We start from the raw sequence: 18832 nt of genomic DNA on the forward strand, positions 1-18832 counted from the left end.
CGTTAAGTGGTTGCACCCTCGCCCAGAATCTGGATTGGCACGCCATTGTAACAAGTAGTTACTTTTACATCTCTGAGTGGTCATTCAGAGCCAGACTTTCTACTCACCTATCCCGATCCTGACAGCGGTATATCAACCTGTCCCATAATGGCTACAGACTCTTGGGCGCAGGCCGTGGATGAGCAGGAAGCCGCGGCAGAATCGGTAAAAGCCTGAACGTACGCAATGTGAGCTAACCTGTTGTTAGCCCGTCTAAAAATGATGCTCTGGCCTTCTGTGGGAGATGTGTACGTGAAAAATAAGTGTCAGTGTTTGGTTTATAACATATTGAATTGTCCGGTGACCGTGCTGCCAGAGAATTAGCTGACTGGTGCGGCAAGTTATCCTCGTAAAGTTTTGTGACTCGTAAAACTAAACTACCGGCTAAGTTAGCCCCATGGTAGCGTTAGCAGGCTAGCATAAAAATGAATCAAGCACAGTTGTTAACTACTACTTGCTACTCTTCTCTAATTAAAACCTTTTGTTGTGTTCTTCCCTACAGATTGGCAGTCTTCAAATAAGGGACAAACCAGAAGAAAATGGTAAGTTTAGCTATATGAACTGTGCTTAAAAACAATTAGGAATGACACGGCAAAGCTTAATTATATTACCCACTCTTGGGTACTTTTGGGTTTCCAAAAGGAAAATAGTTCCATCCTTAAAATAAGCAAAGTGAAAGTTGGTTATCAAATTGAAAATGACTGAAATAATGATGTTTGACATGGGCCCAATTAAGAAGTATCCCTTTACCTGATGACTATTGACAATATCTATTTATTTATTAATCAGATAATCTAAATCTGGGATGTCAAACTCCAGTCCTCAAGGGTTATTGTCTTATAACTTAGTTGATTTACCTCCTCAACATGCAGTCAAGTTCTTCGACCAAATTGTATGATTTTTTTAAATATGGTTTGAAGCAGCGATGCATCTAAACGTAGCAGGACACCAGCCCTCTGGGGCTGGAGTTTGGCACCGGTGGTCTAGTGCCCCTTTTCCACTGGACCGTCTGATTTCTCCTGGTCTGTTTATATGTGGTCCAGACATAGCCCCGGTCATCCCTGCTCCTGAGCAGGGACCTAAAAAACTAGGTACCAGTGGAAAAGGGGCATAAATGACTAGTTCTCTTTTGCTTTCATGGAATGAAATGAAATATTAAACTTTCTGATGTTTATTTTGGGTGTGTAGTACATTGAGTGTGATAACAATGTTGTTCTTTAATAAAATTGATTGTTAGACACCGTTGTCCACTCTGTTACCCCTTGGGTTTTACATAAAAAGAACATTCCTGTTGTCACAGCAAGGCTAATTTATTTCTTTCACTATGAAAATAAGATACATTTTTGGTCTTAGAAAATGTAAATATCACAGTCGTGGTTTTCAAAAGACTTATTATTAAAGATGAGAATGTCCTGTACCAGAATAGAAATTCGCTTTATATTCTATGGCAAGAATTTGTTCCGATCTGTTACAATTCAATGTCTAGAACTGGCCCGATATAATGTTCTTGTAATTTCATGAGTAGACATGTTTAATTCCTGCAAAGTTAACATGTTTTTTAAAGAAAGTCACAATGTTAATATATCACAGAATTAAAGGAATGACTCTCATGTAAACAAAGGGTTTTACTTTTAAAGTGGTAAATATGTGTTTGTATGTATGCATCTATAGGTGCCGCCTCCATCATGACAAAAATAAAATCTGTTCTATTTATGTATTTACTAACAAGAAAGCCAGAGTATTCGGAATGGCAACTGTGATTAAAATTAAACTGGACATTAACAAACCTAAAACCTCATGTCAGTCATTAGTGCAGCTCCAAAGGAAAAAGAAAATGTCCCAATTTCCACCCTTGACTTAAAATATATAAAGGGAGTCTGTAACTTTTATTCTGAGTCGGACTTCTATGTATTATTTGGGTTTTTATTCTGATTTATTTAGATATTAATATTATTTACACAATTTAATGTAATTAAAATGCGTGAAGAAAAGTTAGCTAAGTCGACTGGAAAACAGTTGGAACTTTTTATGAAAAGTTTAAGAAAACAAACAAATTAATAAAAATGTATGTCAGCTACAAATATGGATGTTGACAGATTCTTTTAGTTTGCTGTCATTGGGTCTGTTGTTCACAACAGCCGTACTAATTAACTAATTGTTTTCTTGCTGTTCCATTTTTTTTATGTATTTTCTGTTGCTGCACAGTTGTACACAACTGTATGCATGCGGATGTGCTTTGATTTGTAACAGAATGTGTTTAATAATAAAAATCAACTCATAAATATTATAATATATACATAAATAATGTATAAATATTACTTTATAGGTACTGTTTCAAATGCTAGAGACTCCAACAGTGGGGCTGCAAAGTCAGAAACTGAAGGCGAAACCAAACCTGCAGATGAAGATGACAACGGTAAGGAGCTTGAAATGTGGATGTATCTAAATATGAACATAGACCTTAATTGTCCTCCTATTAGTTGCTCATTTTCTGTATTAAGCTTGTATTGCTTCGCATGTCTTTCAGAGGACAAAGCAGCACAATCACTGTTGAACAAGCTGATACGAAATAATCTTGTAAATACAACAAATCAAGTGGAAGTTCTCCAGAAGGATCCAAACTCTCCACTATACTCTGTGAAGTCCTTTGAAGAACTACGGCTGTAAGTGGCTGCTCCATGTTCTTGCAGTCTGTAGCAGTATGGAATTTGATTCTAATATTTTCCAGGTTTGAAAAAGTATGAGAAAAATGGGAAAGATATTTGTATTTGAAGATGTTTTCTTCCCTATCCCATTGTCAAAAAGTTATTTTTGTCTCTTCCTTTCTTTCTTCCTTGTGTCCTTCCTTTCTTCATTGTGCCCATACGGAGTTTCTTTCCTTCCTTCCTTCTGTTACTCAATCCTTGTTCTGCCATCCTTTGTTCCTTGTGTTTGGCTACCTTCCTTTCTTGTGTCCTGCCACCTTGTGTCCTTTTCTTTCTGCCTCTTACCCATCCCTCCTCCTTCCTTTCCTTCTTGTCTTTTGTTCTTCTTTCCTTTTTTAACTTGTCTTTCCTTTGCTTCATATAAAATATGGTTAATATAGAAGATGCAGAATATGGACATGGCTTAGTAAATATTAACCTGAAACAGGTGTGCAAGATTTATTGGAGACGTGTTTGGGTTACATTCCAAGCTTACTGGTCAAACCAAAGGAGGGTGGAGCTCCACGAGGTGTTCAATGTCCACACATCCATCATTTTCCCTGTCGGGCTAAATCAAACACTGTACACTAGAAAACAATACTGCATTTCTTAAACCATTGACAGCTTACGCAAAAGGTCAAAATATCCACGGTGTCAAAAAACCATTTCATCATCCGTGAAATGGGAACGGGGTGGGGACCTGCATTATATTGCCGAAAGTAATTTTCTGTCTACTTTTACTTGTACATAAACTTTGATGACATACTATTCTTAATGGGATAAGGTCCAAATAGTTCATTAACCCACCGTTGCCAGCAATAGCAACTTTAACTATTCTGTAAACATCTTCAACAAGGTTTAGGCGTGTGTTTATAGTTGGATTAAAAAAACAGAATTATAGCCTCGGCTCTAATTCATCCCCAAGGTATTCAAGAAGGTAGAGGTCAGGACTGTTCAGGCCAGGCAAGTTTCTCAACACCAAACCATATACAACTGCAACTTTTGAAATAGTTTTTGGTTCATGTCTTCCATTTCCTTAAATTAGACGGCTACTTTAAAATTTCTACTGTACTTTCATCAAAACAGTGTCACACAGTACAAAATGCTGTAAAATAAAATAAAAAAAACCCCCACTAAAACCAGGTGCTCAAGACATTTTGTTTTTTATGTCGTTGCAGCAAACCACAGCTTCTACAGGGCGTATATGCAATGGGGTTCAATCGACCATCTAAAATCCAAGAAACCGCCTTACCTATGATGCTGGCTGAGCCGTGAGTATATTTAGTTTTTTATACATCTCAGAAAAGCCTCTAGTTGGTGCTTCAGGCTTTTTATGAAAAGTGCTCTTCTAGTCCAAGCTGTTTTGCTGCTTGGAATCTAATTTCTGAACGGTTTCCTGAAGTCCACAGAATCTGATTGCTCAGTCTCAGTCAGGAACGGGGAAAACAGCCGCCTTTGTTCTGGCAATGCTCAGCCACGTCGACCCCAACAACAAATATCCCCAGGTTAGACGTACTTTAACGTGTTTATGTGAAAATGTGACTTGCTTTTCAACACACCACTAATTAAGCTGCAACATTTTATTATCCACCAGTGCTTGTGTGTGTCACCAACGTATGAACTGGCACTTCAGACCGGTACAGTTATCGAGCAGATGGGCAAATATTATCCTGAAGTCAAACTAGTCTATGCCATCAGAGGGAATAAGTGTGAGTCTCCTTACTGTCAAAATGAGTTGTTCCTTTTGCTTTGTCTAACCATGAAAACCCGTCCTTGTTTTCTTTTCCAGTGCAGCGAGGCATGAAACTGCAGGAACAGATCGTTATTGGTACACCCGGTACAATGCTGGACTGGTGCAGTAAATTCAAATTTATAGATCCCAAAAAGATCAGAGTGTTTGTGTTGGACGAAGCCGACGTTATGATCGCCACACAGGGACACCAGGATCAGAGTATCCGAATCCAGAGGTAAATTGAGACAAACTTGCAAAATATTCCCTCAGAATTTTAAATTAACTATTTGAATGGAAAATAAAAAAAATGTTTTTCTTAATTTTAGGCATATATTTAAAAGGAAAATAGAATCTTAGATGCTCATTGTATTCTCTATCGATGTTTTATGGAAGTTGGATGTTAGGAGCCATATACCTACATCAGAACACAAATTCACAAATCCATCTTAAGTAACTAACAAAAAAATCCAGAGATTTGTGTCTGTAAAAGTAGGAAATTTATATAACAAGTTGTGTATAGGAAACCCTTTATTTTACTTTGCATTGTTGAATTTTTCCAGTCTGTTTTGAATTAACAGAAAACCTACTTAGTTATTAGATCTCCAACAAAATGGTTCTAATTTTCAAATTGATAGGTCAGTTTTTAACCAGATTGTTTTTCTAGGTTTTACTCTGGGAGTCATTTATCCTTATGCTGTAGTGCAGAGATCAGCAGTCTTTACAATCTAAACAGCCACTAATCGTCTTGAGCCCCAAAACCTACTTGATCGCTCAAACAGGATGTATAGATAATTGCAATATAAACGGTGTTTCATGATTAAATTAATTCAAATGTTTTCAGGTTTTATCTTTTAGAACAAAGTGCTTTACAGCAAAGGAATGTATACATGTTCTTTGACAGGATGTTGCATATTTGCGGAAAATGAAGGTGAAAAACACGTAGTTTGTTACAGATGGTTACAAAGAAAATGTTGTAAAAAACTTCATTAGTGTGTTTCTGCTGTGTATTTTTTATGTACACATATTGCATTAACACGCTAAGTTCACCATTTGGATTTACAGGTCCTTCTCAAAATATTAGCATATTGTGATAAAGTTAATTATTTTCCATAATGTCATGATGAAAATTTAACATTCATATATTTTAGATTCATTGCACACTAACTGAAATATTTCAGGTCTTTTATTGTCTTAATACGGATGATTTTGGCATACAGCTCATGAAAACCCAAAATTCCTATCTCACAAAATTAGTATATTTCATCCGACCAATAAAAGAAAAGTGTTTTTAATACAAAAAACGTCAACCTTCAAATAATCATGTACAGTTATGCACTCAATACTTGGTTGGAAATCCTTTTGCAGAAATGACTGCTTCAATGCGGCGTGGCATGGAGGCAATCAGCCTGTGGCACTGCTGAGGTCTTATGGAGGCCCAGGATGCTTCGATAGCAGCCTTTAGCTCATCCAGAGTGTTGGGTCTTGAGTCTCTCAACGTTCTCTTCACAATATCCCACAGATTCTCTATGGGGTTCAGGTCAGGAGAGTTGGCAGGCCAATTGAGCACAGTGATACCATGGTCAGTAAACCATTTACCAGTGGTTTTGGCACTGTGAGCAGGTGCCAGGTCGAGCTGAAAAATGAAATCTTCATCTCCATAAAGCTTTTCAGCAGATGGAAGCATGAAGTGCTCCAAAATCTCCTGATAGCTAGCTGCATTGACCCTGCCCTTGATAAAACACAGTGGACCAACACCAGCAGCTGACACGGCACCCCAGACCATCACTGACTGTGGGTACTTGACACTGGACTTCTGGCATTTTGGCATTTCCTTCTCCCCAGTCTTCCTCCAGACTCTGGCACCTTGATTTCCGAATGACATGCAGAATTTGCTTTCATCCAAAAAAAGTACTTTGGACCACTGAGCAACAGTCCAGTGCTGCTTCTCTGTAGCCCAGGTCAGGCGCTTCTGCCGCTGTTTCTGGTTCAAAAGTGGCTTGACCTGGGGAATGCGGCACCTGTAGCCCATTTCCTGCACACGCCTGTGCACGGTGGCTCTGGATGTTTCTACTCCAGACTCAGTCCACTGCTTCCACAAGTCCCCCAAGGTCTGGAATCGGCCCTTCTCCACAATCTTCCTCAGGGTCCGGTCACCTCTTCTCGTTGTGCAGCGTTTTCTGCCACACTTTTTCCTTCCCACAGACTTCCCACTGAGGTGCCTTGATACAGCACTCTGGGAACAGCCTATTCGTTCAGAAATTTCTTTCTGTGTCTTACCCTCTTGCTTGAGGGTGTCAATAGTGGCCTTCTGGACAGCAGTCAGGTCGGCAGTCTTACCCATGATTGGGGTTTTGAGTGATGAACCAGGCTGGGAGTTTTAAAGGCCTCAGGAATCTTTTGCAGGTGTTTAGAGTTAACTCGTTGATTCAGATGATTAGGTTCATAGCTCGTTTAGAGACCCTTTTAATGATATGCTAATTTTGTGAGATAGGAATTTTGGGTTTTCATGAGCTGTATGCCAAAATCATCCGTATTAAGACAATAAAAGACCTGAAATATTTCAGTTAGTGTGCAATGAATCTAAAATATATGAATGTTAAATTTTCATCATTACATTATGGAAAATAATTAACTTTATCACAATATGCTAATATTTTGAGAAGGACCTGTATAAACGTTCCAGATCTGCAGGTTACTGACTCCTGCTCAAGTGCGACACCTAGCGGGTTTTCAAAGGCTGCACTTTAAACCTTGACCAGAAAAAAAGGTTCTGGTATTGTAGACTTGTATTTTTTCTGGCTTGTGCACATGTATTGATTCTAAGAATGCTATACAGCATCTCTCAAACAGCTCAAGATAGGTTGTGCAATGCGCCTCATAAAAGTAAAAAATGCACCAAAAGCCAAGATTGTTTTTCCCAGTACAGCCAGTATGCACAGCAGCACCGTTTCATTGATGCAGTTAGTCTGAAAAGCTTCCTGTTAACGGTTTTATGTTCGTCCACATCTTCACTCTGCAGGATGCTGCCTAGGAACTGCCAGATGTTGCTGTTCTCAGCCACGTTTGAAGAGAGCGTCTGGAACTTCGCACAGCGCATCGTGCCCGATCCCAACATCATCAAGCTGAAGAGAGAGGAGGAGACGCTGGACACCATCAAGCAGTACTTTGTGCTCTGCAACAGCAAGGAGGAGAAGTTCCAAGCCCTCTGTAACATCTACGGTGCCATTACCATCGCTCAGGCCATGATCTTCTGCCATGTGAGTTTATTTTCTTACAGTTCCTGCAATAAAAAACATGGATTCAAGTGATTTATTGTATATTTGTCTCCATCTATAAGATTTTCCTGTTTAACATAGTTTGTTAGTTATACAGTGAGGAAAATAAGTATTCGAACACCCTGTGATTTTGCAAGTTCTCCCACTTAGAAATCATGGAGGGGTCTGACATTTTCATCTTAGGTGCATGTTCACTGTGAGAGACATAAATAAAAATTTTAAAAATCCAGAAATCGCAATGTATGATTTTTTAAAAATAATTTGTGTGTTACTGCAGCAAATAAGTATTTGAACACCTGTGAAAATCTATGCTAATATTTGGTACAGTAGCCTTGTTTGCAATTACAGAGGTCAAGGTTTCCTGTAGTTTTTCACCAGGTTTGCACAAACTGCAGCAGGGATTGTGGCCCATTTCTCCACACAGATCTTCTCCAGATCAGCCAGGTTTCTGGGCTGTCGCTGAGAAACGTGGAGTTTGAGGTCCCTCCAAAGATTTTCTACAGGCTTTAGGTCTGGAGACCGGCTAGGCCACTCCAGAACCTTGATATGCTTCTTACGGAGCCACTCCTTGGTTATCCTGGCTGTGTGCTTCGGGTCATTGTGATGTTGGAAGACCCAGCCACGACCCATCTTCGATGCTCTAACTGAGGGAAGGAGGTTGTTCCCCCAGGGTCATGTATTGCAAGATTTTGCAATACATGACCCAGTCATCCTCTCCTTAATACAATGCAGTCGTCCTGTCCCATGTCCAGAAAAACACCCCCAACGCATGATGCTTCCACCCCCATGCTTCACAGTAGGGAAGGTGTTTTTGGGATAGTACTTATCATTCTTCGTCCTCCAAACACGGCGAGTGGAATTAAGACCAAAAAGTTCTATTTTGGTCTCATCTGACCACAGAACTTTCTCCCATGACTCCTCTGGATCATCCAAATGGTCATCGCCAAACTTAAGACGGGCCTGGACGTGTGCTGATTTAACGAGGGGAACCTTCCATGCCATGCATGACTTTAAACTATGACGTCTTAGTGTATTACCCACAGTAACCTTGGAAACAGTGGTGCCAGCTCTCTTCAGGTCATTGACCAGCTCCACCCGTGTAGTTCTGGGCTGATTTCTCACCTTTCTTAGGATCATTGATACGCCACAAGGTGAGATCTTGCACGGAGCCCCAGTCCGAGGGAGATTGACAGTCATGTTCAGCTTCTTCCATTTTCTAATAATTGCTCCAACAGTTGATCTTTTTTCACCAAGCTGCTTGGTAATTGCTCCGTAGCCTTTTCCAGCCTTGTGCAGGTCTACAATTTTGTCTTTGGTGTCTTTGGACAGTTCTTTGGTCTTAGCCATGTTAGTAGTTACAGTCTTACTGATTGTGTGGGGTGGACAGGTGTCTTTATGCAGCTAACGACCTCAAACAGGTGCTTCTAATTTAGAATAATAAGTGGGGTGGAGGTGAACCTTTTAGAGGCGGACTAACAGGTCTTTGAGGGCCAGAATTTTTGCTGATTGGCAGATGTTCAAATACTTATTTACAGCAGTAACACACAAATAAATTATTTAAAAAATCATTGTTTGTTTTTTTTTTTTTAAGATTATGTCTCTCACAGTGAACATGCACCTAAGATGAAAATTTCAGACCCCTCCATGATTTCTAAGTGGGAGAACTTGCAAAGTTGCAGAGTGTTCAAATACTTATTTTCCTCACTGTAACTCTGCTGTGAAAAACTTGGATCTTCATTATTCCCACTCTCTTCTCAGCATCTGTAAGAATACAGTCAAGCTCATTGTTATTTTCCCTGCTAAGCAGTGACAGCCCACTCCTGTTTTATTTTCTTCTGCATAATCCAGACAAGGAAGACTGCAGGTTGGCTTGCAGGGGAGTTGTCCAGAGAAGGCCATCAGGTGGCGCTGCTCAGTGGAGAAATGCAGGTGGAGCAGAGAGCTGCCGTCATCGAGCGCTTCCGAGATGGAAAGGAGAAAGTCCTGGTGACCACAAATGTCTGCGCTCGAGGTAAAGATGGAGAGGAAAAGAAAGGTGTAGGCTTGATCTGGAGGCGATTAGTGCTTGAAATTGTAGAGTATAAACTTGGCCAAAGATTGCAGCTCAAAATATGAAGAGAAAGACCGTTGCATGTTTCTGTGTCCTAAATCATCACCAATTGTGACTTTTGTATCAAGAGTCATTCTGCTTGGTCGGACTTTAAAATGGATTCACTGTTGGGTATCAGTTATAAATCTGCCACATCAGTCTGCTTATATAGGCTACCAGAGAAGTCAAAAAATAAAGTATTTGGTCAGATTCTGTTTTCTTTGTCTAAATTTGCCCCCCGCCCCCATGTTTTTCACATGCAGGCATCGATGTGGAGCAGGTTTCTGTGGTGATCAATTTCGACTTGCCAGTTGACAAAGACGGTAACCCCGACAACGAGACATACCTGCACAGGATTGGGCGCACTGGTCGATTTGGGAAACGGGGACTGGCCATCAACATGGTGGACAGCAAGATGAGCATGAACATCCTCAACAGGATCCAGGAGCATTTTAGTAAGTCTAAGCAGCTTCTTGTACACACATTGGAACGTGTCTCTGATCTGCTGCCCTGCTGTAAGCTTCTTTCTTCCTCTACAGATAAGAAAATTGAAAGACTAGACACAGATGATCTGGATGAAATTGAGAAAATTGCCAACTAAAAGAAACCTATGGTCCAGTGAAGAAAGCTCGACTTCCCTGCCCCTCCTCAATCTCCAAGGACTCTGCACTTCTATGATGTTTTAAGTTTTTATTTTAGCTGTCAGAGAAAAGAGCAGAACCACACCCACAAATCATATGTTTACATGTGGATGTGTCTCCTTTCAGACAAGTTTTATTTCTTTTGTTCTAAATCGCTGGAACATACCCCATTTCACTCTTTGTACACTTTTTTTAATAAAGTCTGTAAGTTCAATGTTGTGTATGGATCTTAATGCTCTAAAAGTAATCAATTTATTTGAAAACTTGTGAATTTTTGTAACTTTTCAGTGATTATATCAAGATTCACAAGCTCCAAATTGAATAAAAACAAGCATCTAAAGGTGCCACGAATGCTTTAGAAGAAAACGTAGCAGAGCGTTGGTACAAAGGGTGAAGTTGGGTATGCTGCTCTAAGTGGTAGTTCATATCATTTAGATTTTTAGATGGTGAGGATTAGGATTTAAGGGTCTATGCAAACTTATCAGCCTGTGATAGATATTATCAAATACTATCAATATGTATTCTCATAACACAAATTAATCCTGGAAAAACCTCGTCTCTAGCATCAGGGTGTGTAGTCAGATGCCAAATCGGCTGCGTGAAATTTTAACCCACAGGCATAAAGCTTTTGTCTTTGTTTAGCCACTAATCATCCGTTAGCCATCACCACAATCCACACGTCAATTCAATAATTTTTAAAAGCCAGAATGGCCACTATCAGAACAGTCCTGGCAACCATTAATCACAAGTCGTCTTCTGTTTCTAAAGCGGACTCATAAAATCTCATTTTAAGTCTAAAACGTGACCTGCACGGTCTGGTGTGAGTCGTTTTTCTTTCATGTCTTCGCTGTCCCCATCCAACGTTTTCTAATCAGGGTCTCCAGTTCAGACTTTGGCGCAGTTCCCATTCTTCACTCAGACTGTGCCGTTCAAAGGATTGTGAGTTACAAAATGAATACGCAATGCCTTCCTCAAGTGCATTATATATACGCATAGGATTTTGATATTGATATTTTAAGACATTGGGCTTAATATTCTAACACTTGAAATTTTGATATATATTGAATTATGGCGAGTCTTTAATTATGGGTGTGTGAATTTTTTTGAAACCAAATGCTGAATTGAACTTAAGGACCTATGCTAATCTGACTCGCTGTGTTGCTCCAACATGGTTGCGTGAACAGAAAACAAGTATTTAGATTTGTCACTTCTAAGAAGTGCAAAAAAAATTCTTAATGTGGTTTAATTTTGATAGAATACAGTGAGTCTATAGCACCTCGCAAAAGGATTCTTCAATGTATTTTATTGAAATTGTATGCGATAGACCATAATTGAGAACTGGAAGGAAAGACACGTGCCTTTCTAATTTTTACGATGTGTATTCAGCCACCTTTCACTGCAGATGCAGTCTTATTTAAGGGCTGCATTTTCATCGGTTCTGCAAATTAAAAATTTTTTTTTTGCAAAAGTTAGTTTTTTTGATATTTTTACCCTGCCCAGTCAGACTGGATGGATAACCTCTGTGAAAATCTTGACACATGTTTTCAATTGGATTTGTGTTTAGACTTTGACTAGGCCATTCCTGTGCAGCTCTGGTTGTTTAAGGTTGTTGTCCTGTTGGACAGTGGACCGGCCTCAAGTGTTTTGCTGGGGTATCGGGGGTCGAATACAAATGTATACTTTATTTTTCCTTAATGTGTTTTTTGACAACCAGGCACCCTTGTCCTTCCACCAATTTACACTAGTTTATGCTGGTCTATCGCCAGAAATCCCAAAACAATCCATTGGTGTTCATGGTTGCAACAAGACACAATGTGACACGGGATATGAATTATTTTGCAAGGCGCTGTAAATCTGTTAACCTTGGGTGACTGTTGGAAACATATATATATATATCAAATGTAATGTCTAACATTTCGGGTCAAACACTAGAGCGTCGGAGCCAGTTACCGGTCATTGTGAACCTGCAACAAGCCTCAGTCATCAGAGCGAAGAAGATAACTGGTGGTATTCTGGGCTTAATGGACTGTTAATGGACCTCTTGTTGAAACAGAACCAGCTGAACAGATGCAGACAAATTAGGAGGTGACTATGAAACGAGCTGAAGAATGCTCTCAACATTTAAAGTGGTGTATGCAGTTTTATTAGGACAACCGGACGTATACATTATGAGTGTGTGTGTGTTTGTGTGCACTTTGTTGACCCGTAGTGTAATGCCTACTTGTGAGAGCCATGGACACAGCGGTTTTGGCTGAGGAACACCACCCCTACACCACCCAGTCTTCACACTTGTAGTACATCTTGTTTTGATGATTTTATGGACCCAGTTCATAAACGTATACATTGACTAAACAGGCATTAAGCAAATTGTGTCCGTAGTAGCCAATGATAGGTTCAAGGTGTGTGGTGTTGTGCAAGCTGAGCTGCGTTCATGAACACAATTATGTATTGTTAATATGTTGAATTAAATGAACATAGAGATTCAATTTGTTCTCAATTGCTTATTTGAAGCAGTACTACCCCCATAAGTACCGCCGTATACAGGTCCTTCTCAAAATATTAGCATATTGTGATAAAGTTCATTATTTTCCATAATGTCATGATGAAAATTTAACATTCATATATTTTAGATTCATTGCACACTAACTAAAATATTTCAGGTCTTTTATTGTCTTAATACGGATGATTGTGGCATACAGCTCATGAAAACCCAAAATTCCTATCTCACAAAATTAGCATATTTCATCCGACCAATAAAAGAAAAGTGTTTTTAATACAAAAAACGTCAACCTTCAAATAATCATGTACAGTTATGCACTCAATACTTGGTCGGGAATCCTTTTGCAGAAATGACTGCTTCAATGCGGCGTGGCATGGAGGCAATCAGCCTGTGGCACTGCTGAGGTCTTATGGAGGCCCAGGATGCTTCGATAGCGGCCTTTAGCTCATCCAGAGTGTTGGGTCTTGAGTCTCTCAACGTTCTCTTCACAATATCCCACAGATTCTCTATGGGGTTCAGGTCAGGAGAGTTGGCAGGCCAATTGAGCACAGTGATACCATGGTCAGTAAACCATTTACCAGTGGTTTTGGCACTGAGCAGGTGCCAGGTTGTGCTGAAAAATGAAATCTTCATTTCCATAAAGCTTTTCAGCAGATGGAAGCATGAAGTGCTCCAAAATCTCCTGATAGCTAGCTGCATTGACCCTGCCCTTGATAAAACACAGTGGACCAACACCAGCAGCTGACACGGCACCCCAGACCATCACTGACTGTGGGTACTTGACACTGGACTTCTGGCATTTTGGCATTTCCTTCTCCCCAGTCTTCCTCCAGACTCTGGCACCTTGATTTCCGAATGACATGCAGAATTTGCTTTCATCCGAAAAAAGTACTTTGGACCACTGAGCAACAGTCCAGTGCTGCTTCTCTGTAGCCCAGGTCTGGGGAATGCGGCACCTGTAGCCCATTTCCTGCACACGCCTGTGCACGGTGGCTCTGGATGTTTCTACTCCAGACTCAGTCCACTGCTTCCGCAGGTCCCCCAGGGTCTGGAATCGGCCCTTCTCCACAATCTTCCTCAGGGTCCGGTCACCTCTTCTCGTTGTGCAGCGTTTTCTGCCACACTTTTTCCTTCCCGCAGACTTCCCACTGAGGTGCCTTGATACAGCACTCTGGGAACAGCCTATTCGTTCAGAAATGTCTTTCTGTGTCTTACCCTCTTGCTTGAGGGTGTCAATAGTGGCCTTCTGGACAGCAGTCAGGTCGGCAGTCTTACCCATGATTGGGGTTTTGAGTGATGAACCAGGCTGGGAGTTTTAAAGGCTTCAGGAATCTTTTGCAGGTGTTTAGAGTTAACTCATTGATTCAGATGATTAGGTTCATAGCTCGTTTAGAGACCCTTTTAATGATATGCTAATTTTGTGAGATAGGAATTTTGGGTTTTCATGAGCTGTATGACAAAATCATCCGTATTAAGACAATAAAAGACCTGAAATATTTCAGTTAGTGTGCAATGTATCTAAAATATATGAATGTTAAATTTTCATCATGACATTATGGAAAATAATGAACTTTATCACAATATGCTAATATTTTGAGAAGGACCTGTACACAAACATTTTAAAATGGTAATACCATAGGTTTGGTGCTTTCTTTACTTTGCACTATGTCAAAGACAAGATACACACTATCCATTGTCACTGTATAATTGATGAAAGTTAAAACAAGATAATTACACTGTATAAAAACAGAGTAAATCAGAACACACATTTCCTGTTTTGGGTAAATTAAGATTACCTAAACTGTTTCCACTAGGATGACTGCCTTTAGACAATTTGGAAATACTTAGACTATGTCATGGCTTTGTGAGTGTCTCATGGATTAAGAGTGCCGTCGTCCAGAGTGAAACAAGGACTGATAGGCCTTTCAATAAGGAAGAAGTCAGTACAATAATGGCAATATAAAAAGATTACAGTTTTCAAACTTAAGAGTCAAAGACAGCACATTTTTGGAGACATGTCCTGTTTGATTAAACTAAAACGGAAGCATTTGGCCATAATGACCATCGTTTGGAGGAAACACGGGGAAGCTTCCATACTTGAGAACACCTTCACAACTGCGAAGTACGGGGGTGGCAGCATTACGTTGTGTGGACGTGATGCAGCAGAAGGGACTGGTGCACTTAACAAAAATAGATGGCGTCATGGGGAAAAGAAGTTTATGTAGAAATACTGAAAGAAGACCTCAAACAGGAAGTGAAAACTTGGGCACAAATGTATCTTCCAAATGGACAATGGCTCTATTCAAACCACCAAATTAGTTACAGTGGCTTGAGGAGAACAAAGTCAATGTTTTTGTGTGATCATCACAAAGTTCAGATCTGAGTTCCTCTGAAAAGGTGTGTGAACAAGGTGGTCTGCCAACCTGAATCAGTTACACCAGTTCTGTCAAGACGAATGGGCTAAAACTCCACCAACCTATGAGAAACTTGTGGAGGAAAAAATGAAACTTTTAACACAATCATACAGTTTATAAAGCAAACTTACCAAATACAAAGGAAATGTATGCTCAGTGGCAGAGCTAGCACTGTTGCCTTGCAGCAAAAAGGTCCTTGGTGCAAATCCCAACCTGGGGTCTTTCTGCCTGTTCTCCCTATGCACATGTGTGTCCTCACCGGGTACTCCAGCTTTCTCCAACAGTCAAAAAAAGATGAATGTTATGTTAACTGGTCTCTCTAAATTGCCCTTCGTAGTGAATGTGTGTGTACAGTTTTTTTTGTTTCGTGTGTCTCTGTTTTGGGTGTAGACGATGGCTGGATGTAATCTTCTAAAATTATAGAAAAAAAAAACTCATTCTGCCATTTAGCAAGTAGAAATAATTTTGATGAACATAACTCTGCATTTTTTTAAATTTACTTATAAATCATTTGGAACCAAAATTCCTCCTGAATACCACTGAAGGCTGCTAAAATACCACTGTCTGAGAACCAATATTCCTGCACAGTCAATAACTCAAGAAGGATGTTATGTAAAAAAAAAAAACAACTTTATTGTATTCAGTTTCTTACAGAGATTAAAAATCTATCAAATATTTACTTGTTCAGGTAGCATGAGTTATTTGGCTTGTCAGTAGAGTCAGGCTGTTGGAAGAACTGCAGGTCTGAGGAAAGCAGAGACAAAGAGTTACCCAGAGACTATGGGAAATACGACAGCATGTCAAAAATAAAATCCTGTAAAATATAACAGGTTGATAAAAAATAAAACAGTTATGTGGTCCTATATTGTAGATTCTATATAATAAATTAGGAATATAAACTCTTTATAGCCATTTTGCCCCCTTTGTAATCAAATAAAAATTGTCCAGAACTGCAAAATATGCCTAATATCAAATTAATAAGAAAACATAGGCTTAAACTAAAGTTATTTATGAAGAAAAAGAGACAAGGTTTCAGTTGTAGATTTTATATACTGTAAATATAACAAAAAAAACTACGCAGATTTGTTTCAGGGTTTCCAATGTAGAAAATGAAAACAACTTTGAAACGAATAAAATAATTGTCTAATAAAAGGAAACATACTAATAAGTACTTCCTGATTCATTTATGTTTTATGCAATAACATACTTGCCTTGTAAGCCATGCAGTGCAACTGTTATTTACTATTCATTATTATATTTATCCTGCTCAAATCTTTCTGCAAATATTGCATTAAAACCAAACAGGAAACTACTTTTTTCTCCTGCCATTATGAATATTTACTGTAGCATGTTAGTCAAAGCAACAGAGAGCTGCTGCAGGAGGCACTGGAGAGCCGTAAGAGATCGCAGATTTCTTCAATGGACACTGGTAGTCCACCACATTAACATTTCTGAGGCTGTGACAAATCAGCATTTATTTTCTCTTTCCAAATAGAAACAAACCCATTACCTTTTGAGCTTTATTGGAAATAGTACAAAAAAATGACTTTTTGTGTTTTTGCTAACCCAATCTTTTCTATTCAGCGAACGATTCTTACATAACCTTTAATCTAAAGGAAAAGTTGACTCAATGGAACATCTACAGTCTTTCTGTCTATGGGGAGAAGACTTCTTCCTTCCCTGAGCAGTTTTAGCTTACATTTTGGACGCAGCAGTGGATTCTGCTGCGCAGTTATTTTTGTGTACCAATAATGATCACTTTAGCCTGATGGCTTCAAAGTTAAAACATCAAATGATCTTGGACTTCATGAACTCAGTACTCTGCAGTATCCATGAAGCTTTTTATATGCTGAGGAAATGTAGATGTTGAAAACCGGAAATTCTCTACCATTTTTTGAACAGCTACATTACTCTAATAAAACGTAAGGCACTAAGCGGTGAGCAATGATCCGTGTTTGCTGATAAACCTGTGAAGATACTTTGTCAGCGCTTCATCTTGACACCCTCACATGCTCAGAGTAGAATCATCTGATTGGTATTATAACTGTCGTTTTATTCAAATTACATTTATACATGTTGTAAAAACAACGACGTTGGTCAGTGAAGAAACCGAACTTCATTTTGTGAAATGCTAAAAATGTACCAGTCGGAACAGTTTTTATTACATAAATGATGGCTCTGCTCAGCAGTAGGGTGGGTAATGCCATTAGGTTTAGGTGGAAACTAAACATTTCATCAAAAATTAACTGATTTTACAGAAAAAGCTAAATATATTAGAAACCTGAGGAATATAGTGATAGTCCAATGTTTTTGGAGCTTGTTTACAGTTGGTTTGGTGTTTAAAGCTGGATTATGGTAGAGTGGTTAGCCTTCATAGAGCAAACAGTGTTTGGGTGATTTTTAGGCTTCCCCTGTTCATTTGCATGTTTTGAAGAAGTTAAATATTTTTTTAAAAGTATAAACATTATGAACAGCAAAAGTGACTTATAATGTAAAGAGCTGAAATTCTTGATATTTGAATGGTTGAAATAGTACAAAGGTTGCAGTAGTTAGAGAACAATATTTTGTACGTTCAGTTTTCCATGCATTACATTTCAAATAGCTGTCATATAGTGAAGAGTCTTTAAAGCTTTTAGATGAGATAAGAAATGTGCTTTTAACATTAAACTGAAAGGCAAGTGCACTTGCAAGAAAAGGGATATTAGTAAAGATTCAGAGGGATTCTCACTCACCCGACTCTTCGTAATCTACACTTTTAAGGAAGAGGCCTTGGGCTGGAGCAACCACACCCTGAGGGTAGGCCAGAGTATCCCGACTGTCCAGGATCTGTTTGACCTGAGACACGGACAGCAGTCCCTGGCCTGCAGCCACCAGGGCTCCCGTCATCCTCCGCACCTGGGTCAAACAAGCGCACCTTCACTCTCAGGTTTTATACCAAACATCACTGCAGGTTTTAGAATAAGCCGGTTTTGATCCATATGACTCAGCCATTTCCAGCAGAGGGCGATACTCACAATGAAGTCAAGTGAAGTCAGATTTTATTTATAAAAGCTCATTTAAAACAACACGTTACCATAGCGCTAAACAATAGAAGGCAAAAACTCATTAAAAGAATAAACTATTATACAAATGAATTTAAAAGCATCAGAAGAAGAATAAACAAAGAACACAGAGCAATAAAATACTAAAAACAACTCACACTGGGTCAAAAAGCAGGGAAAACAGATGTGTTTTTAAAAAAGATTTAAAAAACAATTAGTGAAGAGACCTGTCTAACGTTGGAGGGGAGACTGTTCCAGGGTTTAGGAGCCACAACTGAAAAAGCCCTTTCTCCTCTAAGCTTCAACCTAGTTTTCTGGACAACCAAAAGCAGCAGATCAGATGATCTCGGTGCCCGAGGAGGAACATAACGTTGAAGTAGATCAGAGAGATTTAAGGGTGCAAGGCCACTGGGGCGT

General features: G+C 39.4%; 2 protein-coding genes across 5 annotated transcripts in view; one reads left to right on the top strand and one right to left on the bottom strand.

Annotated features, from left to right (window-relative positions):
• Positions 1 to 12946, top strand: LOC124857168 (ATP-dependent RNA helicase DDX19B). The gene is made up of 12 exons (XM_047348311.1): positions 1 to 204; positions 542 to 581; positions 2366 to 2455; positions 2567 to 2702; positions 3902 to 3994; positions 4126 to 4228; positions 4318 to 4432; positions 4513 to 4690; positions 7475 to 7712; positions 9579 to 9741; positions 10083 to 10274; positions 10359 to 12946. The coding sequence occupies exons 1-12, from the start codon at positions 148 to 150 to the stop codon at positions 10418 to 10420; spliced, it is 1467 nt and encodes a 488-aa protein (XP_047204267.1). The 5' UTR covers positions 1 to 147; the 3' UTR covers positions 10421 to 12946.
• The window catches only part of pusl1 (pseudouridine synthase like 1), a 21857-nt gene continuing 10623 nt past the window's right edge, over positions 7599 to 18832 (bottom strand). Inside the window, exons 7-10 of one of the 4 annotated variants that reach the window (XM_047348313.1) lie at positions 18107 to 18269; positions 16055 to 16118; positions 15506 to 15649; positions 7599 to 7735 (exon numbers count right to left, since the gene is read on the bottom strand). In XM_047348313.1, the coding sequence (XP_047204269.1) occupies positions 7681 to 7735; positions 15506 to 15649; positions 16055 to 16118; positions 18107 to 18269 (426 nt within the window). In that variant the 3' untranslated portion in view covers positions 7599 to 7680. Of the gene's footprint in view, positions 7736 to 10227; positions 10353 to 15505; positions 15653 to 16054; positions 16119 to 18106; positions 18270 to 18832 lie in introns of those variants that run through there. The other 3 variants (XM_047348312.1, XM_047348314.1, XM_047348315.1) reach the window with 3 other exon arrangements.

Source organism: Girardinichthys multiradiatus, chromosome 20, assembly GCF_021462225.1.
Source record: "Girardinichthys multiradiatus isolate DD_20200921_A chromosome 20, DD_fGirMul_XY1, whole genome shotgun sequence".
NCBI classification, from domain to species: domain Eukaryota; kingdom Metazoa; phylum Chordata; class Actinopteri; order Cyprinodontiformes; family Goodeidae; genus Girardinichthys; species Girardinichthys multiradiatus.